General features: G+C 44.9%; 1 protein-coding gene across 1 annotated transcript in view; it reads right to left on the bottom strand.

Annotated features, from left to right (window-relative positions):
* LOC115320230 overlaps nt 1–25387 on the bottom strand; it is a 195409-nt gene that overhangs the window by 65520 nt on the left and 104502 nt on the right. Inside the window, exons 6-7 of the mRNA XM_040222692.1 lie at nt 19399–19445; nt 534–642 (exon numbers count right to left, since the gene is read on the bottom strand). Coding sequence (XP_040078626.1) covers nt 534–642; nt 19399–19445 — 156 coding nt within the window. The remainder of the gene's footprint in view (nt 1–533; nt 643–19398; nt 19446–25387) is intronic.

Below are 25387 nucleotides of genomic sequence, written 5' to 3'. Positions count from 1 at the left end.
CGTAGAAACAACCAGGCACACTACATCTACATTAACTACGGACTGTTCCTGCACAGCAGTAAATGGAATGCAAGCTAGTAAATAAATAAAAACTCCACCACCTCGTTTTGCTTGCAATTTATACTAGCACAGCCGTAGTTACAAATTTTTATGGTGCCCCATTTTCACGTTACCATTTTTCGGTAAAAAATAGTGAATCAAAACGCAAACAAAGTGATTAAAAATAACACGTCAAGGGCGTCCTCTTTTCTATTTATAGTTCTTGTATTTAAACGAATTGCAAAAAGTATGAATTGCAATTTCTGCATCTCCCATCGAACTGCTCGCTATATAATATTCACATTGCTGAGCCAGCATAAACAAAAAGATGAGTATCGACGAATCGATTAGCAAGATCTTAGCTGCGTCATTTTTTTTTCCAAATGACTCAGGTGCGTTTTTTTTTTCGAAGACGTCTTTACCGTGACTTGGCCCTTTTCTCCATACAAGCAGTGAGCGAGGATAATAAAAACTTAAGCTTTCAAATTACTTACAAAAAAGCGAGCTGCTGAGCGAAATACAAGGAACCACTGAAGGTTTTCCCGTTGTCGTGAATAAACGCCACGCTCTCACTTTCGCACATTCTGCCCTGCAGGGGCAGACCTATAACGAAAGAAATGTTAAAAATACGCCGTTCCACATCTCATCTTGTTAAGAATGTAAAATTTTTTGCTGCAGAATTCTAAGTACCTATTGAATCCTGACTTATCATACCGGATGTTTCAGCGAATACTTCTATAAATGCCGTTGATAGGGTGGTTGCGAAAACAAGAAACTGTTTCCAGGAACAAGCAGTCAACCAATGTGGACGTTATATATTGCAAACCAATGATAATTACCTAAATAATGAATTAAACTCTACTTTTTACTAGTGCAAATAAACATATGGTTCCAATTGGTACTCTGCTTCGAATCATTAAAACCCACTAAGTCAAACTCAATTTGATTTCGTTTATTTAGGAGATTTATTTGTAGCATTTTCCTGATAGATAGCGCACAATTTCTCCGGAAGAAGCGAGTTGCTCGCAGCTTAGCATCCAGGTCGGGCGCTCTGGGTGGGCTGGGGCCACGGTCTGTTAGACGCCGATCTAGGCAAGCAAGAATTTGTACGGCGGCGTCCGCCACTACCGGCAGGGGCCAGCGGCCGGCGCGTGGGACGAAGAATACAGTCGAATAAATGGCTCCTATTTCGGAGTGGCTCCGAATTTGGGACTACGCTCGAACCATTCAACCCATCTGGTGAGCACCTTATTTTCTGGGGTTTTCGTGCGTTGGTTGTGCACTCGGGTTTTCAGCGTTTGCAAGTGCGTCGTTTCTGTACAGATGAAGTCGCTCTCACGTAACTGACGCCTTGACATCTTGTAGTGGCTTTTCGGCGTTCCTCGCTTGTTAATTTGGTTTCTGACGAATACGCAGCGGCGTGCTGTAATAAATGTTTTCAGCGTAAATTTGGCTGTTAATCTTTGCTCCTGTGAGTTCAGCATTTAAATTCGTGCTTGTAATGTCTAGCGTGAGAATATGCGCGAGTCACGTCGTAGGTACAAAATAGCTTCTGACCAGTGCCAATTCCAGCCCTTGAACTTACGGCGCGTGCTTTGCCCGCTTTCGGAGTCCCCGTTCACTTTCGTGCTCGGTTGTGAAGGTCGCATGCTGAGCTGTGCCATCTTCACAGCCCAGCATTTTGCAGAAAAAAAAAAGAAAAGAAAAAAGAAAAGAGCTTGTGGCCGGTGCGATCTTCAGCGCTCGTGCCTATGGCGGGTACTTTGTTCTCTTCTTTAAACGAAGGGAAATAATAGCAGTCTGGGCGGGGATTTTGTAAACATTAACACGATGTATAAGCATCTTTCAGCATCTGCTCACCATAAGGCGTTAATAAAGCATAGTGCACCCCAATTAGCGTTTTATCAAAACGCTAACAATAGTTACCTTTCGGATTTTTGTAGTTCTTATTTTTATTTCACGTATGTTGTTCGCGTGCTGACGCGTGGGGAATTTCTGAAGAAGAGCGCGCGTGTACAGATTTCAGCAAGGCTCAAAGCTACGGCACTGCACGGGGGCCTGTAGCGTTGGCGTCTTAGGCTACGTTTACATGAATACGATCGTAGCGCATCATATCGAGCAGGAACCAGTCACATGCACCCTGTCTTCCTACTTTGTCTCCTTCTTCCCTTCTACTACCAATCAAAATAGTCAAATATCGATTCGATGCGCTACGGCCGCATCCATGTAAATGCATTCATGGCCAGGGAAAAGTGTGCTACATTTGTGCCAAGCAAATTGTGCATGGCACGCGCCGCAACTTGACACTGGGCGCGGGCGAGATCGGTTTTGCCGGATAACTGCAAGACTTTCTTGCCGCATAGAGAGTGGGTCTCAATAAACCCACCTAAAATAATTAAAGCGGGTTCATTATAATTTGATGTCATTTAAATGAAATGGAGCGCAGACAGAAATGGTACACGAGCGCAACGTCGACGTTCGGCAGGAAGTTGTGCCCAGTGAACGCGTCGAAATACCTTACACGACGGAATCGGGCACAGTTAGTGAGTTAGCGCCGTTCCAGTGTGATGACGTACCGTTGAAAAAAACGAAATTGTTCACAGGCTTGTCCGAGACGATGAGGCGATGCATGTACGACGTAGTGATTGCCGTTCACCGACGGGACGAGGCAGGGAGGCGACGCAGTGCTCAAAGAAACAACCCCCGTTGTCGGTTTCCTTCCCCAGTTTGTTGATTCTCCTGATACAGCCAGATAAGGGCGAGCGCCACGAAACACGAGTGCGGAGGCCCGATGGTATAATGTCCCGTTACGAGATCTAGTCGGGATGACGCAAGACACTTCACCTGCCTTTCGTTTAACATTGGTCAAGGACACATAGATCTACAAGCCTTACACTGGGCGCCAACACTATACAGCATAAAACAACGCCTCACTGAAACGCAATGAACAGCTGAAAAGCCCTAGCTACAACCATAAAATTGAGGTCTTTTTATCGGTCGACCAAACCGCGTGACATACGTGCCGGTGTACCGCTGTCCTGTGGAGCTAGCGAGTGGAAATTGAGCGCGGAAGGCTCCGTCCGAATCAAAATTCGTCTGACCCTCCAGATTCCCCAACCTGTTCCCCCTGATCCTTTGGGAAGTAACACGAAAAATCACCGTTGGCCCGTGCCTACTCTTTGTAGCATATAAAGCCTCGACAGTTCCTCTGCAGCTCAGCCCACATACGACATGCTCCACATACGACCGTGGCCGACAGGCTGGTCTCGTAACGTAGCCTGGACACGAAAGCCTTTCACCCGCACTCTGTCTCCAGGTGTAAACTTTGAAAGAGGGCCCGCCGCATGATGTTTGTCGCAGTTAGGTTTTTCTTCGTACCAGAACGGCTAATCTTTTTTTCCTGAGGCTCTTTTGGGGAAACTTTCCCTTGGCGGCGCCAACTTTTCCGGGTGCACTGGGAGCGTAGAGAGCAGACGTCTGCCCCTCAGCTGTTCGGACGGGCCTTTGCCTAGAGGACCCGGGTTGTTTGTGCACGCAAGAAAGGCCAAGTATGAACGTGCTAATTTTTATAGCAGCCATTTTACTGTGTAAATTGTGCGTTCGGCTACTCTACTGCCTTGTGGGTGTCGAGGGTTTGAGGTCACATGACGGAACCGTCTTTCTCGGTGAAGGCGTTCAATTCGGCCGACACAAACTGGCTTCCGTTATTCGTCATCAACGTTTCCGGAATACCACTTCAAGAGAACAAATCATGAGCCATTCCACTCTGTAAAGTTAAATGACAGAGCTAAGCTGCTCACTACACGGCACAGACGTGACAGCGAATTTCTAACAAAGGTACGAACATATGTATTGTCTTGATCGCTGGTCATCGTGATGAAAGGTACGCACACGCATGTCGAGGAGTATCGCCGCCCCGAGGAGCCGGAGGAAACTAGACACGCGCGACGGGACCGCCACTCGGCGGAAAGAAGAGAAACCAGGCACGCAAGCGCTTGGAACGACGAGAAAGAGAGGGCGATGCGACCCCTCTGAGTTTTTGTTGAAGCACAAGAAAAATCCGCGGAACCCTAGCCATTAACAGCTTGAGCGTAAAACCATTGGTTGGTGCATTGGTGTACTATTGTGCATAAATTTCCGTAGAACTCTGTCTGAGTGGCACAATAAGTTAGAGGGGGAGGGAGGGATAACGCTTCGCCAAGTCGCGTTTGATAGTCGCGTACACTGCCCGTGCCGCAGAGAACGCGAGCACGACTGCATGGCTACTGCCCAGAGCGATGAACGAATATTGCGGAATCACGACTGCCGGAGCGGCGTTCATCGCCGTTTCAATCAGACAGGAGCGCGTCGCGTTGAAGCGAGCAAATGAGCAAGCCAGCAGATAAGAAACTGCTGCAGAAACCACTATTGTTAGTTGTCTGTGAATTGCGAGGGAATTCGTTTAGGAGAACCTCAAGGACGCTGTGTCAGACGACGTCGAGAACGACATCCTAGAGGACGAAGACTAGGACAACCTCTAAGACAACGTCTAGAACGACGTCGATGACGGCGCCTAGAACGCAGCAAAGTAGAAATTTGAGCTAGTTGGTTCATGATCAGTATATACAGCGCCAAAAAACGACAGGACAAAGACGAGAGTAAACAGGACGAGGCGCACTCGCAACTAAAGTTTATTTAGGAAAAAACACATAATATATAGGCCGTTAAAAACGCCTATTCATCCCATCAATCCAGAAGACCTCTTGATAAAATCAAACTCTTTCCCTGAGAGGGCAAGGGAAGGCTCGCTAACGCATTCATCTCCCTTTGCTCTAGACCTAGAACGCCCTCTAGGGTGATCTTAAGTACGACCACAAGGACGATCTCTACGACGACCTCAAATACGACCTCAAGTACAACCTCTAGGATGACGTCTTTGACGTCGTCGAAGACGAGGTCCTAGAGGACAACGTCAAAGACAATCTAGAACGACCTCAAGAACGACCGCTAGAATCACGTCAAGGTCCTTCGAAGGGGGTGCGAATATGAAGGCTTGTGAGAGGGTGAGCTAGAATGGTCTAGTGCGCATACCTACTGCGAATTAGAAGGCCGGGGTGATCTTCGTGACGTCACTTCCGTTACAGATATTTTTGTGACGTGAATCTCCCGAATTTGCACCCCCTTTTTAGCGGGCCACCGTGTAAAGGATGTACGTTTAGCAATGTTTAACAACAATAGAATCTTAAAACGTTTCAGGATTAAAAGGACCGACGAGCTGTACCAGACAGAAATTATTTTGTCCAGTGAGGATGCCTGTGTCAGCGCGCCCTCAATTGCCATGGCACACAAAGAACTCAATTACCCATGTCTTATGCCATGAAGAATTCCACCTGCTAAGAAGTTTTAATTCATTCAGATTCAGAAAGCGTTTATCGGCCTTTTGGGGATGGATAGTGTGAGTGAGATCGGTGGCTTACAGCCTGGATCTATGGCCAGGGGAGGGGGATGAGGAAGGTTATAGATAAGCGGTCAGCCCCGCATTGCGAATGAAATCCAGCAAGCGTGTTCATGACAGCCCCCGATGTTTGCCGCCGGGGCCACACGCGCTGAATGGTTGTGCGCTCTTTTGAAGTGCGCTCTAATGACGGAGCGTTAATAGTGGTCGCAAAAATAGTATATATATTTGGCTATTTACAGGTTCCTACACTTCTCAAGCCTCATCTTTGTATATTTTTATCATCTACTGGTTTTTGTGTTTTCGGGCATTTTTCTTTTTTAAAACTTAGTTTTATCGTTTCTTTATTTAATTTTGGCAATGCATTGCTAAACTTAGTGCACTCAGTAATTTCCAGTTTAATGATCTAAATAAGATTTACATTACGTCTAACGTAAGTTTTTGAAATAGTGTTCTTTTTTTCATTTTGATAGCACCCTGAACATAATTATTCTTCTCCTTCGGGAGTACTAAAAGTCAGAGGTCAGTTAGCTTTTCATCCTCTCTCCCTCGTTTTGTCTTCCTCCTCGGTTCGTTCTTTAATATATGAATATGTACAACCAACTATCCCGCCAGGTGATCTTAATGCAGTTCCCTTCTTCTACAATGCGCCCTTTTCCGTGTGTATCTTCTCTAGACTATGTTTCTTTTTATGTTGATGTGATCGTGAGTTCAACCCGCAAAATGTGGTTCTACTGAGACGCCATCAAATATGGTGCGGTTCCTTCAGATCTACAAATGCTATTCGGCTCAGCAAGACCTAACATCGTGCTAGGACGATCTGCAAAACCGTCCGCTTAGAGATGTGAAGGCAAAATATTACAGAAAGTGTCTGTGGGTTTTAGCTGGTGGTGGAGATTCTGGAGGTGGACAAGGTTGACAATATCACACCTTTGTTGACACAGCAACCAAGACGTCGGCGCAAAACGCTGAGTAACAAGAAACACAGAGGAGAAAGCTTCACTATATTGGAAGACGCCTTTATAATTGTCGAAATAAGTCAGATGTTAGAAAGGGATTACAATATTGCACGTCACCTAAAACAGGGTGTATAATTAGTGTCAAATATCTATCACATAGCGAATAAAACTCACGAAGATGAAATATCCCGTTGTACTGAGGATTGTATAGAGGCACTGATAAAAACTGGTTATAAAAGTAAAAGGAAGATGAAGATTTTTCAATTGGCAAATTACTTCACTGAAAAACACTTAAGCCTGCTTGTGTCAGATAGGGAAGGGGGCTTTGTGGTAATCCCCAGAGCAAACTGCCGAGAAAAGGCAGGAGCGGTCACTGACAAAAATTTCAACCATACAAAGGTGAAAACCAAACAGATGAAGGCCTTAGCGCTCCAAATATGCACCAGGCTTGTGTTAACGCAAATAAAGAAGCGTATTTCGACTACGAAGGAAAACCATTTAGACATTTTTTTTTTTTTTTTATCATCAAAATGCACAAAGAAGGATGTCCGTTTGGGATTGTAGTTACCGAAAAAGGATCGTGGCATGGGGTGATGTCATGCTTCAGATTACGACACCTATCCAACCTCGAACTGGACGCTCCATGCCTTGTCCCAAACTCAGAATAGTCATACAGTACTTACTACGCAATACATCAAGAGTAGGCGTAAGCTTTTCCCCTGATATGGAAGGTCTCTTTTATTCTATTCTGCATTCAAACTTGCTTACAGCTGTCAACGAGTCAGTGTACTGAGGCCAATAGAATTGCGTTCATTCAAAACGAATGCAGAATTTAAGTGGAATAGTTTTTCGAACTTCCGCGATTCTGCATTTCTCCCACCGTTGTCATGTACGAAGATAGTTACTACCTACAAAAGAGAGGAATATGCATTGGGACATACGGGGCGCGAATCCTCTGTGGTATTTTCCTTTCCCAGTGTGATCGGGCAATAGCCAATGCACTCACCATCGGACAGGTATCTCATATTTTTTAGGTATGTGGATGGCTACCTGGTTCTTCTTTTCACAAGGACTATAGGTAATGAAAATAAATAATCGAAAACATACTATCCATCATCTTGAAAGCTCAGGGGCTTAAGTTCACTCATGTATCACAGGTAAATTTCTTCCTTAATTTTTTAGATTTCCAGGTGCTGTTCCATGACACTGGCAGAGATGGCAAAGTTACTTTCAAAAAGTAATTATATTACATTACTAATTACTTTTCTGAAACTGCAAAAATGTATTTAAATTACATCACAAATTACCGCAGGCTATAGGTAATAACATTACATTACAATTACTTAACAAAAGTAATGAAATTACTTTGAAATTACTTTGACATTACTTTTGAATACCTTAAGGCAGTAATCCGTGCTCATTTTATTTACCGTATACACCAACACTGTGTCTGCAAAACAAGCCCTCGTTTGCCCACACAGCGTGTGTGCACAAACCAGTTCCGGGAGAAGCGAGACGCTGCGCATGCGCAGAGCCGACAGCAGCGCCACCGCAGTGATATCACGTCGAAGAGCTGAGTTGGTCTATATGTATTAAAACTCAGATCTTCCTGTTTACACCGCAACAACCTTATGTGCCTCAAGGTGAACCATACTGAACAGTGGTTTTGCTGGCGCACACGACATAAGTGTTAAACATGATGAATAGCTTCTTTAGAGGAGACTCAGAAAGACAGTCGACTCACCGGTTTCGCTCTTCATTCGAAGGGGAAGGTCCTTACTAAAAGGGTGATATGTTTCTGTCTTCTTGATTAGAATTTGTAGTCCGTGTCAGTTTGTTAAGGTTGGCCATGGGAGCTCGTTCTTACAAGGAGTCGTCATGTGAAACGTTACCCTTCCGCATCGAACGCAATCTAATTCTATTCGTTCGAAAGTACTATACTCGGCGATAACTTTTCTTGGCAATGGAATGGAGATCAGGAGAGCCCACGCACAGCTTTATTCAGCGCTCAAAATGGTTGCGGGAAAGCGTGCCTGTACCCTCCACTGCATTGCCAAGAAGAGTTGTCGCCGAGTATAGTTGACCCATTCTCGGTCATTTCTTTCAACGAGCATTTTTTTGAAACACCCGAAGAGTCCTAGCTTTTGCGCATTGTCACACAAAGGGCCAGAATGATTGCTAAACAGAAGCTTCGCCAGTTGAGGAGTGGCGCGAGCTTCCTAAATTGTGTACTTTCCCCCAAAAAACGGGGGCAATATCGGCTTGTCGGCTCATTCCCGAATAAACTTTCCAAGGAAAGGCAGCGAGGCATACCGCGAACGGCACCTGCTTTGGTCGCGCACGCACGAAATGTTCTGAATCTTTGACAAGGCATTTGGAATTAACTATTTATTCCGGTCGTTTGCTCTCCACAATTGCCGAAGCTTACGTTTTGACCTTGCTGGACGAAAGTATAAGGCTGGGGATCTGTTTGCCCTCTCTTCTCAGGTTTTGTGATTATGTATTACTCACCGGTGATGTGCCCGTCGCCTTGCAGCCTATGAGCCGTTCATCCCTAAGCTGTCGCACTGTCAGCTTAGGGATGAACGGTGGAGCCTACGTGTTTGTTGAAGCAGTCACACGCTAATCGTTCGCCACGTAACCACGCTCTCGTTCATACCCGCGCAGAGAAAGGGACAAAACACGGGATTAAAAAGAGGTGTTTGGTTGGTTCTGGTTAGCTTGCAGGCTCCCACAGCACTCTCAGCTCAGGGATGAGCGAAGTATAGTATCGTCGTAATGACGCGGAGCCGTGAATGTGTCGTGACTGGAGTTCGTAAGCCGTTGCCTTCCAGCGATGTCTACAAGCAAGCTTTTCTCCTTCGCTTTTCCAGCCCTCTCTTGTGCATCTGTCCCGCTCTTCGTGCAAGACTTTTGCGCTCATGTGGCCGTCGATTATTTCCTCCGATGCTCTTTCACAATATTTCACCATGGAAAATATTTCTTTTCTTCTTTCTTAAAACTTGCAAACGAATTTTCTAATCTAGCACAAAAGTAATTTCAAAAGTAATGACTAATTTTCTCGAAATTACCACCTGAAAGTAATTCATTACATTACTAAACTACTAGCCTAGAGAAGTAATTCATTACATTACTCATTACTCCAAAAAGCAATTTAATTACTGTAATTCCATTACAGTAATGTCATTACTGCCATCTCTGCATGACAACCACACTTGCTGAAAATACTCCCCAAGATACAAAAAAATGCCTGCTGCAATATGGCTCGGCACATTCTAAGATCGTTAAAAGTGGAATTGTGAAAAATATCCCGAGTGCGGCTTCAAAGAAGTTGTGCGCACGTTCAGCGGGAGAGAGTTTTCAAGCTTAAAGACTGCGTCTCGAGGCGTCTGCATACCCGAGTTTCGTTTTGTTTGACGTCGCCGAGTCCGTGATTCCTTCCAAAGAATGAGGAGAACGGACAAAGAACAAGAACTGCCGCCCAGCAGTGATACCATACATCCATCGTATATCTGAAAACCTAATGAAAATCGCGTCTATGTATTACGTCAAGGCTGTACTTTCTGCACCGGACAAACTAAAGTGGTTGTGTCCAAAGCTCAACAAACACCAGACACGGCAAGCCGAGTGTAATATAAATCTCAAAATAAATGCGTCGAGGGCCAGTGTGGAATGGTGTACGAGATGCCGTTTACCTGCTGGAAGGTGTATGTGGGGCAAACAGTAGGATGTATGAAATGACCGCCTCAGAGAACACGCCCTGTCTCTGAAGTCGTCGACAGTGGGCCATCTAGCCATACATGTAAGCGATTGTAAGTGCTCCGCAATGTTTAGCAACACCAGAATCTCGAAACGTTTAAGGGCTAAGATGAATCGCGAGTTGTACGAGGCACAAATCACTTTGTCCGTTGGGAATGCCTGCGTCAACGCGCCGTTAATCACCATGACACGCAAATAACTTAATTATCTCAGTCTTATGCCCTGAAAAACTCCGACCTGCTATGAAATTTTAATTAGTACTGTTCCCGAACTTCATCCTTGTTTATTTTTGTCATCGTCTCTGTTTGCATGTTTTCGTGCCTCTTTTTCCCCCCAAACTTTTTTTATTTTATTTTTAATTTAATTTTGGTAATGCATCACTGAAAATTAAGTACCCTCAGTGATGTCCCGTTTAATAAAGCAAATAGTATTTAGTTTACGTATAAGGTAAGTATTTTTTTTTCTTTTTTACATTTTGATAGCATTCTGGACATCTTTCTTCTTTTTTTTTAAGGAGTACTAAACGTTAGTTGTCAGTTGGCGTTCTTTCCTGACTCCCTCATTTTTCCTTCCTCGTCGTTTCGCGCGTTAATATATTAATAAGAGAGACGTTGTCTAAATCAAAACATTTCAGCTAACGTAAAAACAAAATCAACGGCGGCAATGCCCTTGAAATAAAAGAGGTCAGCCCCTAGCTTTTCCCAAGGTAGAGTAGGAGTTTTCGACAAAATCATTGGTTCTGCCCTTTGGACACAAAGGCTCGTGCACTGAAAGCAATATGTAACTATAGTCGCCAATTCTGAACTCAGGTCGGGGCACCAGACTGATTCGCGAGTCATAGCGCAACATTTGACAATGCCTTGATGACCTTCATGCAAATAAACGAGCACTTCGCTTCTAAGCCTTGAAGGGATGACGAGACAAGACCTATACATTAGCACACCATCATGACTCGTAAGGTTTGCTCTTTCTGAACAATAATGCTTTAACTAAGCACTCAGGCTGGTGAAGTACGGCCAGCCACGATGACGATACAGCAAAAGCTGTTGGCATGAGCTGTCTTGTACCAGTGCAGACCTTATTTTCTTCTGGTTTGTCGGCCATTCTAATTCATTCACACAACCCCCCAAAAGCTTGATAGGTCGTCGACTGAAAAGTTGCCCAGAACAAAGTCAGTTTCTCCGCGGGGTACCCGAGAAAATGTATATGCGGTGACGAGCTATACTCGTTGGACATAAACGATCGCAAATGAAAACCGCACAAGCCTCATACGAAGCCTTTGCTCTCTCGTTCGAAACGCGCCTATTAACGATTTTCCGAGCAATGCAGCTAGTGGCTTATGGTCGCTCTCAAATTGAAAATCTATTACTTCAGGAACCCCTTTAATCTTTCAGTCGCCCACGTCAACGCCAGTGCCTCCTTTCCTATTTGCGCATAGTGCTCTTCAAGCTGCGTTAACAGACGAGAAAGAAGCGCGAAAGGGCGTTTTTGTCGGTCTGGCCACACTTGCAGTATAACCGCTCCAAACCCAATGACAGCGCGTCGGCTGATAAGACGGTGGGAAAGTTTTGATAGTACTTGGCGACACTCTTTGCGGAAGAGAGTACTTCCTTAAAGGAATCGAACGCGCTTTGTTGCGCCGAGCCACAGCACCAATCCCTGCCACGTAAAAGTAACTTCCGTAGAGGCGCGGACACTTTCACGAGGTTTGTCACAAACTTCGCCAAGTAGTTGATCGTGCCCAGAAACCTGCGCATATCTGGAACGATTACTTGTGTAGCCATTTCTTTGATGGCCTGTAACTTTTTCGGGTCTGGTGTAGTACCCGCGGCATCAAGCACATAGCCCAAAAATGACACTTCGCGGAGATCGCATGAATACTTTGCTCGATTAAGCATAACTCCGGCTGCAACCAGTCTTTCAAGAACCACATGCAACCTTTAGTCATGCTCAGACTTTGTGGCTCCGAAGGCTAAGATGTCGTCCAATTGAGACGTTTTGTTTTGTCCCTTTCTTCGTCCGTCTTCTCCGGTTTTTTTTTTTTTTTTTTTTTCAAATATGAGTGAACAAGATGTACCGATAACCACTGTTGGCGAACGCGAGTGAGAAGTACCAAGAGACCACGAACGATAACCGCACCTCAGTTTCCTCCTTGGGGCCGCTCGTTTATTTTAGTGCTGCGCCGCCATTTGTTTCCAAAGGTTTCACGAGGCGCGAGCTAAGGCATTGGCAAATTTGATGATTTGATGCCGCTTGCAAGACATACAAGCACATCAGGGGCTTTAGTGAGGTGCGTGACTTTTTGGCGCAAACTAAGGACTCCCGGAACGTGAGGTTACGTGACACGTTCTCTCCGTTAGATTGGCTGAATAGGTCGTGGCATCGGCCGCCGTCCTTCTGAAGTTCAAGTGAAAGCTCGTTTGGGGCGGCGAAACACAGTAGGTTGCCATGGATTCACTACATCCTACATGCCTCGCCTCTTATTGGTATTATTTTCGTGTGATGCAGCAGACAGAAATTTTTCACAGATCATTCCCCGGCAAAAAAGCAAAACTGAACTCGGCGGTGTCAAGCAAAGGACTGGTGCCGCGTGTCGCCGTCGGAGCAAGCTCATGAAAACAACATCAACAAATGCTCTGGCTTGGGGCATTTGGTACTGGTGTCGCCATCTGGTTAAACTCATTGAAAATAAATCTAGCGAAAACTGCCCTGTCAAATTCATTTACATAAAGACGCAAATACCAGTACATTTAGGCTTTCCGTCGGGGTCCTAAAATGAAGATAAGAGACACCTCAGGTACTTACTATCATTACTTTTGTCACTTTTACTATTTTAGTAAATCTAATTTCAAAATTGCCTCAAAAAGCGCTCAAAAGAGCCAAAGTGGTTATATCTCTGGATTTGGTTAAAAATCAACAGCGCTCTCAGGGCAAAATTCAAGGGTCGTACGACACTCATTACATCTTCATAATGAACCTAAAAACTAAGTAATAATCTAATGAATTCCATAAAATCAGGTTTGTGCGGCGATATTTCCGCAATGAATGAAAAGAAAAAACATTTTTTTTAACAGCTTGGATGAAATTTGGCTGGAATAAAATAAATTTCCAACAAGAAACAATGTAGAGCTACATTTACGGCGCGAAACGGATCTGTAGTTCGTGTCCGCGAGAGCCCGCGGAAAAGTGGCAACTAGCAGGCACTTGAATGGCCGCTAGCCACGTGGTAGACCCGTGCGCCGCCGCGCTGTGCCACCGGAAGTTACGCCAGAGCCGTTCCGTGGCACCGCTGAAGTCCCCAGAACCCCCCTGACGCCGCCGCCGACGACGCACGTTGAGCCTGCCTTGCCGCCGGCTGAAACCGTTTCCCTTTCTTTTTTTATTATTAATGCACGAAAAGTAATTTAAAATACATAAATACAAAAATAAAAGAAAATCTTCACGAGTACTATTGAATCAAAGATTTTATATTGAAAAGAAAAACCGTCCGAAAAAGGTGATCCTTATCATTATCGCTTTGCGCCTTTTCTCCACGCCGCCTCCGGAAGGGAACACACCGGCGCGTCGCCGCCGTGAATTGAGTACGTAAGTGTGACGTTACCGATGGAAACAAACCGGTAATGGGGGCGTTGTTATGAACGAATGCATGGGACTGGATTTTTTTTTTTTTTGAAAACACGATCGGTCCGAAATTGTACGTGGCCTTTGAACGACTAAAAAGAATAGATATAGGGAGCCTAGATTTAACACTTTGCGACGACAACTTCCTGTCCTCGAGAGTTCTCGAGATGCCTACTGCAGACAACGAACGCTTGTCGAACGCGCTTTGAATAAATGAAGCATGCCGTTTGCAACAGTTTGAATCATTTGCACCATGATACGATTTTGATTTTGTAAATATTTGGAACATGGCATGTCTTAAAAAGCTCACAGGGTTTAAAAAATTGTATTTGCTTGCGAAACCATACTGTCTCACGACGATCATAACACGCATGGACTTCTGCTAAAAATACAGCTAGAAAGACGTCTGCTTAGAACATGATATCAAACCAGCATCGGGCCTTATTTTTTTATTTTGTATCTGACGTGCAGCTGAAGGAGCAGTTATTTTGACTGTAACATGAGCGGTTTGACACCCAAAAGATTGTTTTTAAGGCTCGCCATATATGTGTGAGTTTTGTATCTACTTGTAATAATCACCATTACACTGAGAAAAAAAAAGTCCTACTCAGTCAACATTTTAAAGTAAGACCCCAATTAGCGAAAGAGCCGAATAATAACGTCGGCTAAGTTATATTGTCGCGTGCTTGACCGAGAAAGATGATTTTTCGTACATCTAGATGATTGTGTTTACTCTAGCCCTAAGTGTAAAAGATAAGGAGGCAAGAATGGCTTTTCCTAGTCAGTCTCGAACATTCTCTATCGAATGTCCGAGATGTCGTGTGTAGTAGATAAGACTAGATAAGGAGTCGGGCGTGTGCTTTGCCGACTCAGATACTCTCGGCGACCAGACAGATTCACTTTCGGTCCAGCCAAAGCCGCGACGTACGCTGCAGCTGTTTCGACGCGTTCCTGGTTTTGTTTCTGTCACAAGTTCGCCGATTAAACATATATTTTCAGTTTACGCTCGTCGAGCCTTTTCGATGCGTGATGTTTCTGGTAAAAGTGCGGGGTAGCAGGGAAAACGGTCGTTTTCGGTCACGCACGCGGCAATACTTGCATATGTTCCGGAGTGTTCGTTTTGTAACACAAATGTGCAGTGAAGAACTGTGCTGCCGCAAATCCTTGAAACGTGTCCTGGCCTGTACTTCGACCTTGATACACTTCGCGTCGCCGTCATATACGTGATTCGGCTGAACAGTGTTTTAACCTTCTGAAATATTGCGGAAGGGGCTCCACGGGAAGGCGTTTGCGGTCTCGCGCACCTGGAGCGTCGACCAGTGCTGTGTACGGGCACTCTCGCTTCCGAAATTCCACGGAGAGTTGACCCCAAGAATAGAAGTTACGTCAATCGTCACCAACTTTATTCAACGCAGGCGCAGAATCCCTCAGAAAAAAGCACTGAACCCGCGAAGCCATCTTGCCGTCTGCAAGCAAGGCAAAGGCGGTTATGAAACTTTATTATGGGCTTTTGTCATCGTTTTATGGAACTGAAATAATAGAAAAAGTCTTAATGATTAGGTATTGAGATGACAAATTGCTTCCTAAAGATTATTAACTTTTATGAGACAATTTTTGACCTCCCGTCGAGCCCCTATACATTTGTCGATAACAACTGCTCTACCAACGGTTTGTTTGGAGCGGAGCGTCATGTTGGGACGTCAAACACTTATGGGGTCAATTTTTGACCGGCGCTCAAGTCTATCACGTAGAGCTTGCATTCTTTCTGGAGCTTCCTATGCGCTCTAAAAGTTATTTATTAGACTTTTTTGCACTTAAAACGTAGATTGATGAGTAACTTTGAGAGACCATTGGAAGCTCCCGAAAGAGCGCAAGCATCACGGGAGTACGGGTGTCTCACGTGACTGCTAGTTGCCGCTTTTCCGCGGGCTCCAGCGGGCGCCGACTACAAATTCGTTTCGCGCCGTAAATATAGCTGAAACTTTTTCCTTTTGTTTTTTTGTGAATTAATTTCATGACATTTTTTTTTATCCAGGTTGTTTAATATTTTCCTTTGCTTATATTATTTGCGGGTCAACGCAGTATAGACGATGTGCAGCAGCTGCGCCTGGGCGCCGCCATAACTGACTATCAGTTTGTGTTTCCCCTTATCTTGATCGCTTCGCTTCATTATTACCACAGCAGGATAAGTTACTGCCTTTTTAGATTCGACTGTGCTTTCCTGCAGAGCATTGGTCTTTGTGAATGGTTCGTCAACACCCGCTTCAGTGATTTGGTATCTCGATAAGACAAGAGAAGGTTAGAAATGGCGGCGATAAAGTGGCACGTGTGCAAAGCGTCGATAAGTATAGACTGGAGACGAGTCTGGCCAACGAGCGTGACCGGCTTGACAGCTCGTCCACTGCGTCACTGACACGTCACGCGAATGCCGTGGCCACGCCCCACTTCGCCATTTTCGAGCCAAACCGGCATCGGGGCGCTATATTGTGCGCTTGGATCTCCGTTCTATCCAGCCTATGACTGTTCTATTTTGTTAAAAAGTAGTATTCATGCTGTCTTCTGTTTATTCAGGAACTACAGTATGGTATTTTCCGGATACCTTGTCAATTATTCCTCCGTAAGCGCGGCGGCCCCAGCCCCCTCATACGCGTCACATGCGCTGTGTGGGTCGTGCTAATTTGGATTATTTAAGTTCTGATTTTTTTTTCGAGCGATGCACGACCAGAACTTCAGCGCTCTTGTCTGTCTTGTCTTTCTTTCTTTTATCCTCGTCCAGAAACGCGCTACCATGCCTTTGCCAACCCAAGACGAATACCAACTAGCTCAGCATTCAGCTTTGATAAGTCACAACTTGTAATATGTAGCTGACGAACTATCGGTAGAACTTTCGGGTTAGGAAGCGTAGACAGGTGGCTAATGTTTTACAGAATGCCACCATCATACGAGGTCATTTGGAATGCATCCGTGTTTTCTTCGAAAATTGTAGGTTATGATATTAAATGAGCTAAAGCCTTTCATTCGAGATGTTAGTTTTTCGAAACTTTGTTCTTTATTTAACGAACTGTTTTATTGTACGTCAGCTTGTAAAATGAGATGGCCTGCTCGAGGCGATACTCCTGCTGTGGGTGATTGACCCGTGTGCTTGCCTGCCTCGAGCATGAACTGAGCTCTTATATCAATGAGCCATCACTCTTTTTAAGTGGAAAATTTCGAGGAAGCCGAAAGCTTAGAAAATCCCCTTTGAGTAATTCAGTGTTAGACAAAACATAAGCTAGGTCGTTTTGAAATAATAAATATAAGTGCAGTTGGATTGGTCGTTCGTAACAGTGTCGAGAATCCAGCATCTGTCATCGTTTCATTGGATAAAATGAGCGAGAAAAAACAAACGAAACAAAAACTAGCTTTTTTATACATAAACAAAACTTATTGGAAGGAACCAAAGTTTAATTTTATTCACCTAATGGTTCGAAAGGAAGGCGAGGAAAATAACTTCCACAGCATGTAGCATAGTACATCCCTATCTTCCGCTGCATATAGTCGCATTATGGTCTTGACCACGGCAGTATCAGCATCATAGCTTCTTGAGCAACAAGCTTGTTCTAGATTAGAGTGTGTGCCACGAGATCGAAGCTGCTGACCGTTATTCAGAAACCCGCACCCGTCTGATCACGACTCTAACGACAGCTGTATTCTAAAAATAAAAAAAAAAAACTGAAGTCAAAACAAGCATTCTTATTTTTATGAGCCGGAAGCCTGCTATGAGCGTTCACTTTATTTTCTTCAACTATACATTTTGAATACTCTTTGTTTTGGGGGTCATTAAGAAAGCGAGAGCCTTTACTGCTGTGGTCGAAGAATTCAACGGCACAACAACCAAGCCTCTTTTAACGAGAAAACCTAGAAAATTGAGATGAACACGCCGAATTACAGGCGGCCCTGCGTGCGCGCGCATGTGGTGCGGGATCTGTGATGGCGGACAGACGTGGGTCCATCGCACAACATTCCGCGTTGCTAGGCGGTTGCTTGGCGCGGCGTCGCTTCCGTGGGAGGAGCCAAAGGGAAGCAAAACGTCACCGCGGACACTAAATGGCTAAAATCTTCCCATTTTTATGGCTCTGTGTGGGCATGTGAGGCTGCGCCATCTCACGGCGTTTGTCAGATATAGAGTGAATCTTCTACGCACTTGCTACGTCGCGAGGCGATGTCCATCCAGACGCCTCTCTCTTCCCCCACCGTGGCCAGGGCTCCGTAGCAGCCATGGCCACGGTGGAAGAAGAGAGAGGCGAGCTTATCGAGAGCGTGAGAAATGGCAGAAGCAGTACGAAGAGCCTTAACCAGAGACCTCGCAAACGAACGCTAATAAGTCTTAGACTTTTCACACATTCTGTGCTTGCCAGTCTTTGTCAGCGTGATCAAGATTATATAAGTTTTTTTTTTTTTTTTGGAACGCGGTAATTTTGTAAATTCTTGGGTAATATGAGCTGAAACACACTGGGCCCACACTTCCTACAAAATTCTGGGCCCACACTTCCTACAAAATTCATTATCTCTGAAATTAAGAAGAAAAAAAAAAGAAATATAGCTTTAAATATTTAGTTCTCGACTTCGCGTTTTAAGTCAAGTTTGAAAAAAAAGCCTCTTTAAAAGCTTACAGGAAAGCCGAAGAGGCGTAGTAGGCTGTTTCAGCTCATATTTTCTGCGGTAGTAGAGGCCTTATATCTTTCTAAAATGAATGGACTTAGTGGTTTTTCATGATTTTCAGATAGCTTCTAATTAGAACCGTGTTTCTTTTCAATAGCTAGAACTATTTGGAAAAGTTAAGTTAATTATTTCCATAAATTGTACGTCTTTTTGCCACTGCCGAAATCCGCCGTGGCTGGCTGCTTGAAGAGGCTTTTTCCGCAACCTCTCTAGTATTGGTGATTTTTGGAGGTCTTCGCTGAAACACTCGGCATAGAATGTTTGTCGCGCGATCTCGTATGTGGTGAACTTCGTTAGCAGTCTCGGCGGCGACTTTCAATGACGTATATTGTGTCTTATATATGCCAACCAGACATCGTAGTAATTTTCTATTTAAGTATGACTATAAGATTTTGACGAGCGTGTTTTAACAGATGTAAGAGTAAGAATGCACAAGATGAGCAGGAGGACGAAAACAGACATGTACAAGCTTGTGCACGTCTGTTTTCGTCCTTTTTCTCGTTTTGTGCTTTCTTATTCTTACAAGTATGCCTAGTTGCTGAATTTCCTAAATCAATAATGCGCCTTAAATGATTGCAATAAACTATACCTTGGTACTTTTATTTTAGTTGCAAGACAGATTTTTCCCGTGGTGGAGGATGCGTCTTGGAGGAGTTTATTACGTTGAAGCACTTCTCTTTTACAAGCTTTTCTCTTTCGCCCACACGCTTTTAATGTAAGTTAGGATAAAAAAAAAACACTTGTCGAAGCTTTTTCGAACACATGTGCGGAGTTTTAAGTACTATGTGGGCTGCCGACGACAAGTTTTATTCATTTAAAACCTTTTACTATATGAGAGTTGCAGAATATCACAAAAGCAATGTTTAGAAATGAACGTGTACTTGCCGGGCCATGTCTTATCTTCGTTAATGAGGTGGGTGTCTACAGAATGCCTGATAAAAAAAGACAGCATTTGTTAGTTTATAATTAAATGAATAACATCACTTTGGCATACGTTCACAAAGTGACAACCAGGAACTATAACAATCTATAAAAAGGATATGTTTCTAGTTAAATAGATTAAGCAATTAAACTGATGCTTCATCGTGCCATTCATAGTTTTAAAGGAAGTCGTCTCATTCACACAGTAAATCTGCTTGAGTAAATTCAAAATAGCGTTTATTTCCCTTTATTTTTTAAACACCATAGCTGCTATGCTTTTTAGCATTGAAGCGTGACGCGGATTTTATGGCATTGAACTTCGACTCTGCTCCACCGTATCTGCACAGTTTACCGGGATCGAAAAAAAAAAATTACCCAGGCATGACCCTAGAGGTACTGGACTTTCTATTGTGAATTTTTGGAGCGCTGCGTATTTAGCGTTTAAGCGGTGGTAGGAGAATGCTTCATCATCTGTGTATGCTGCGGCACCGCTCCCGACTACCAATATAAGATAAGCGCAGTCGGGACGCCGCATTTATCAATCAGCTGGCTGAGCAGACTGGTGGCTCAGAGCAAGGGTGGCCAGGATACCCCGGTCTAAGAGCCGCAAGCAAAACCACAACACCTCTAAAAGCCGCGGGGGAGGGGGGGGGGGGGGCGGGGAGGGGGTACTGTTATCCAGACTCTGGACAAAAGTATGCCCCTCCCTCAAGAGACATATGCAAAGAGTGATAAAAACTAACCAGTTTAATCAAGAGCCGCAGCAAAAAGGAGGCGAAGCAGGTATGCATATTTCATTCACCTCGGTTGCGAGCGCAGTGAATTACACTCATACGACATTTACTCATTGTGTGTCTGCGTTGGTCTTCCCCATTCGTGAAACAAGCCCCTTGAAGTTCGGCTCGAATGACGTCGGTTCGCTCCAGAGCAGCTCAGTCGGGTGGTCGTCCGTAAGGGTCACGCGCTGTTTTGACTTCACTGCCTTCATTGTTGAGAACGGAGCCTCGCAGCAGTATGTTGATCCATATATCGAGAGGACTTTCTTTCCCACGAGCTTGACGTGAGGAGACCTTGATTCTGGCACCTGCCACAAACTACTGCAATTTTCTGAGACTGCAGGAACGTTTTTAACCCTCCGCCTTCTTGCAGATTAAGCAGTTCTAGTTGTAAGGCTCCTACATCTCTTGCCAAGCTTTACATGGTTGGACAGTCGACAATCAACATATCAACCATAAAAGGGATACACCAGAAGCGCGAAACGGAGCTTGAATCGGTGAATATCTTTGAACCGAGACCGAAAGTCCCTCTCGAGTTCCTCAAGCTTTACGAAATAATCTCTGAGCTCAGCATCGGTCAGTTCAAACTGAGGTTTAGCATCCAGCATGCTCTTCAGTCACGGGAAGTGGATCAGGCGCTTTATTCTCAAGTCGTTTTGAAAAAGTATTTGCTTGGTTTTGAAGCTGAAGACTGCTTGGATAAATTTCAATACCACTTTTCTTTCCCTTTCAGCGACATGTTTGGTGTTTTAAGTTTTAAGGTGCTGAACTACAATAGTGACGCAACCGAGATCGACACACCAACCTGTGTCATGAAGTTCAGGACATGGCTTCTCTATCGCCTCCAGAAAAGCTTGAAATGGCTTCAGAAGATCCACAAACTTTGATAGTACGTTGCTCATCAACAGCCAACGTACCGAAAAAAAGAAAAAACGTTGTTGGTCGCTGTATAAAATTCCAGTTCTTTGAGAAAGTTGCGGAATTGGCGTTGGGCTTTTGCATGCGATAATTTGTAGTTGACGACTCGAAGGACGGAGTTTAAAACATCTTCGTAGCTGAAGTGCTTTGCCACCAGGTGCTCACGACGGATAATGCAATGAATTGGGAGAATATCTGGAAGGCTGGGGTCGCTCCGCTGAAGACCTACCAAGCCCGCATTCTTACCAACCATAGCAGACGCACCATCCGTAGCAGTTGCGACAAGTTTCTGCAGGGGAACGTCGAACTTCTCCAACGTTGTTAACAATATATTGTTAATGTCAACACCACGAGTGGTTTTCTTGAGGGTAACTATGTCCAGAAGCTCTTCTTTCACGCTTTCGTCGGATGAAGCATAACGAACGAAGATTGCAAGCTGTGGCTTGTCTTGTATATGCATAGATTCATCAAAGGATCATCTGAATGCTTTTTAGCTGTTTATCCCCTCCTGAAACTTGTCGATGACGTCGGCGCTTAGCTGTAAAATGCGCCTTTCGGCCGAATGTCGTGAAACTGTAACTTGGTTGACCAACCTTTCAAGATTCTTCTTTGTATGCAACAATGCCATGACGTTGGAGATGTTCGTCTTCACAAATTCTCCTTCCGAGTAAACTCGCTGGGTACGATCAATATTCCAGGCGATTGGAAAGCTTGGTTTAGCTGCTACGTCAGATTCCTTACTGAAGGCCTTGATGAAGAACTGCTGATTCTGAAGTTGTGATTTGAAGTGGGCCAGTTAGGCTTTTCTGAACTCAGATGAAGCTGGATGGTCCCGAGAAAAGGTTTCGTGATTGGTCTCATAATGCCATCAAAAATTGCTTGCCTTGTGGTGCGAAGGTCCGGCATTACAGATGAGGCAAAGTGGCTTACCGATTTTCTCTGTGAAAGCGAAATCTTCCTCCCACTCAGGAAGGAATGTCCGATGTTCATCTTCGTACTTGCCTTTCTTGTTGGACGTCATTGCGACGATAGCCGCCGAACCTCGTCACACATTCGCCAAGGGTGGTTAGACGTACGCAAAAATTAAATTCTTGTCTGAACAGAGCAGGTAGAATACCTTAGAGGCAGTTGAGGGAATGATGGCGGTACTCCAGTTTATCCCTGCAGGAAATGCTAATAGCCATTTAGCACTTTTTCTGTTGCGTCTGCACATGTCCTTTTTTCTAATTCAAGCACGACCATAATAGAGCAAACCTTTTGCCGTTCTATCCACGCGTTCCAGGAGCGCCTTCACGAACCGCTGCCTAGTTATCCCCCCCCCCCCCCCCCCCCCAAAAGCATACAAAACCAGCTCGCGGGTCATAACTGCAAGCCGGTAAAGATAACAATGAGAATTTTCCCGGTCCTTTGTAATCTTGAACATAACATATGTGACCAGTGGAAGCTATGAATGAGGTCAGCTCGAGCTTCCGCGACCTTCAACAAGAAACGACATGGAAGGAACATCCGTTTTCTAAACGGGACAAGTACCACCGGCGAGTGACAAAGACCTCAAACAGAGCATTTCCTCGACCTCAAGCCAAAGTGCATGTATGGCTTGGCTACCCCTGTTTTCGATTCCTTTTCCCCTAGGGTCCGGCAAACGCTCTCGAAAAATGAAAATGTGGAAACATACCACTCAAAAGCGGTTCGACTGTACGTAGGGGGGCACAAGGCTGCCAAACCGCAACCTGTGCTTTATTTTGAAATTCTTTGATTCTTTCCTGGGGAAGCACGGAAAGGGAGGGGGGGGGGGGGGGGGGAAGGTGAAGGTACCTTACGAGGGATCCGCCAGCCACACCTAGACAAGCAAAGAGCCGCATGCGGCTCGCGGCCGCGGTTGGCCACCCCTGGCTTAGAGAATTAAACCAAGGTTGCAAAAATGTTCCAAAGTCAGGATTCATAATAATAAAGCAAACTGCACCGACATGACGAAACAATATTAGCAATTAAACGTTTCGTCCCCAGAGCGGGAGACTTTATCACTGCGTGTTCAGGGACATGAATGAGAGGAGTACAGAAACCAGGGGGCTATATAAAGGGCCCATGAAACGAATTTTGGGTTGGGATAAATCGCTTTAGATTGGGATTTTAATAAGAGCACATCGTTCAGTGGGCCAAAAAAAAAGGTAGAAAGTCAAAAGCCTCACTTTCAGTGCGAAAATTTGAAAACACAGCTGACAATTTTGTACCTCTTCCCCTTCGTAAGCTCTCTGCCTTTGCACTGTAATACACCCGCGGTCCCGAAAGCGCGTCATCGGGTCCAAACGCACGTCATACGAAACCGGACCTCACTTATTCCCTTCACGCCTAAGCTGACATTGTGGTGGAAGCTACGCGCTTGCCGGACCAATCAGCCGCCTCTCTTTTATCCCCTGACCTCATTCTTTGCGCGTGGGTATGCTCGAAGGAGCGTGATCACGTGGCAATTCTGGCTGGCCCAACGAGCATGTAGCTTCCACAGCACTGTCAGGTTCGCGGTGAACGAGTTGGGAAACACGAATTTGTAAGAGCATAAAAAAACGGGCAAACGTCAAGCACGAAGCGCGTTCTTCGAGTTGAATATGCATGCATACGATTTCTTTATTGGGTGCGAATGTGGCCAATCCGTGGTGCTGCCCTATTTTAAGCCTGGCGTGTGCCTCTGCTGCAGGGAAAATGGAAACAAACTTTCCGACCTACAGTCGACCGGCCGCATTGCTACGAACGAGAAGCTCCCTCTCGTTTGCCTGAACATGACGTTGTTAAAACTATTGTACTTCGAGCGCCACGATACGAAGTCACTTTAATTAGCCACCTTTATTCACTGAGTCATTCATCTTAAAGTTCTGAGTCATCCTTCGCAATGTACTGAGTCATCATTTCAATTCGCTTAGTCATCAGCTTTATTCGCTTATCATCCACTTAATTCGGTTTAACTCCTCTTAATTCACTTTAGTTTCTCTGAACTCACTTTTATTCCTTCTAATTAGCTTTTTCGTTCGTAATTAACTTTGATTACTCTTACTTCTCTTTAATTCCTTTGAATTCACTTTATTTCTTCTAAATTCACTTTGTTTGCTCTTAATTCGCTGAGTTATCCTTCTTAATTTCATTGCCTCTAATCCGCCTGAGTGGTCATGTAAACGTTTTGGTACCTTTCGTGTCGCCGACGTGTTTTCGCTCAAAGACTTTGAAGGTCAACTGAACGATGAGACATATAAGGCTTTCGCCTTAATAAATTGTCGGCTTAAAGCCGTTCAAGTCCGAGGGTCAGGGCGAAGAGGCGGCTTTAAAGAAAGTGGGTAGGGAGGGGGGTGGGGGGCATTCGAGAACAGGGGAGGGTCGGTTATGGCAATTTCTTTTTTAAGAATAAACTGAATGGTCGTTTGACTAATCTCTTCTAATCCTCAACGGGACGTGAGAAGGGGGGTCAGTTTCTTCTTTCCTGTTGGGGGTCAAACGGCGAGCAGAAAAACAAGGATAGCGAGGGTGGCGTTTTTCTTTTCTGCATGCTCGTTGGGCTTTAAAGGGAAGCTGAATACCTGTTCGAGCAAATAACAAAAATTGTAATGTAGACTCCTTAAACAATATCCGATTTATGTTTTCTTCTGACTTTATTAGCTGGTTCGACGTAATAGCCGAATGCAATTTCGGCGTAGACCAACACCGCCTAGAGTCAGTGCCTTAGCGCTTGGAAGCATGCCGTCACCAACGTCAGAAAGCGGAGGCGATCCTGGAAGTTGAGCTTCTCCTTAAGCTACTTTGAGAATTTTCTACTTTTATGCTATTTTTTTCTTCGGATTCGACTTCCGGCTTTCGAAGTAGAAGGACGTATGGGAATGATCTCCGTTGGAGCGACATCAACGGCTGCTGGTAGCCGCGGTTTATCTGCTGAGCCGAGTAACAAAAGATATAAGATAGTGTTGCCCCCACTGCCAACAGGATTTAACGCCCTAATTACTGTGTTTCTTCACGGTGATATCGGCGCGCGGCCCTACCGCATCAAAGATTCTTAGGTTGGCCTGGCGAAACCAAGGGTCCTAGGCGACATTGCCGCATGTGGATGTTGACCCTGAAGTCTTAATCTGCCAAGCAGAAGCTGGTGGCCTCAGGAACCATCAAGGCTAAAGGAAGACGCTGCCTCAATATTGACCAGGAAAAAAACGGGGTGAGGGTTAAACTTCACTGGATTCCCTTCCTCCTGCCGGACAACAATATAAGAAGGGCCCTGGAACCGC

Source organism: Ixodes scapularis, unplaced genomic scaffold (genome assembly GCF_016920785.2).
Source record: "Ixodes scapularis isolate PalLabHiFi unplaced genomic scaffold, ASM1692078v2 PGA_scaffold2__306_contigs__length_199485367, whole genome shotgun sequence".
Lineage (NCBI taxonomy): Eukaryota > Metazoa > Arthropoda > Arachnida > Ixodida > Ixodidae > Ixodes > Ixodes scapularis.
This window is presented reverse-complemented; position numbering and strand designations above follow the sequence as displayed.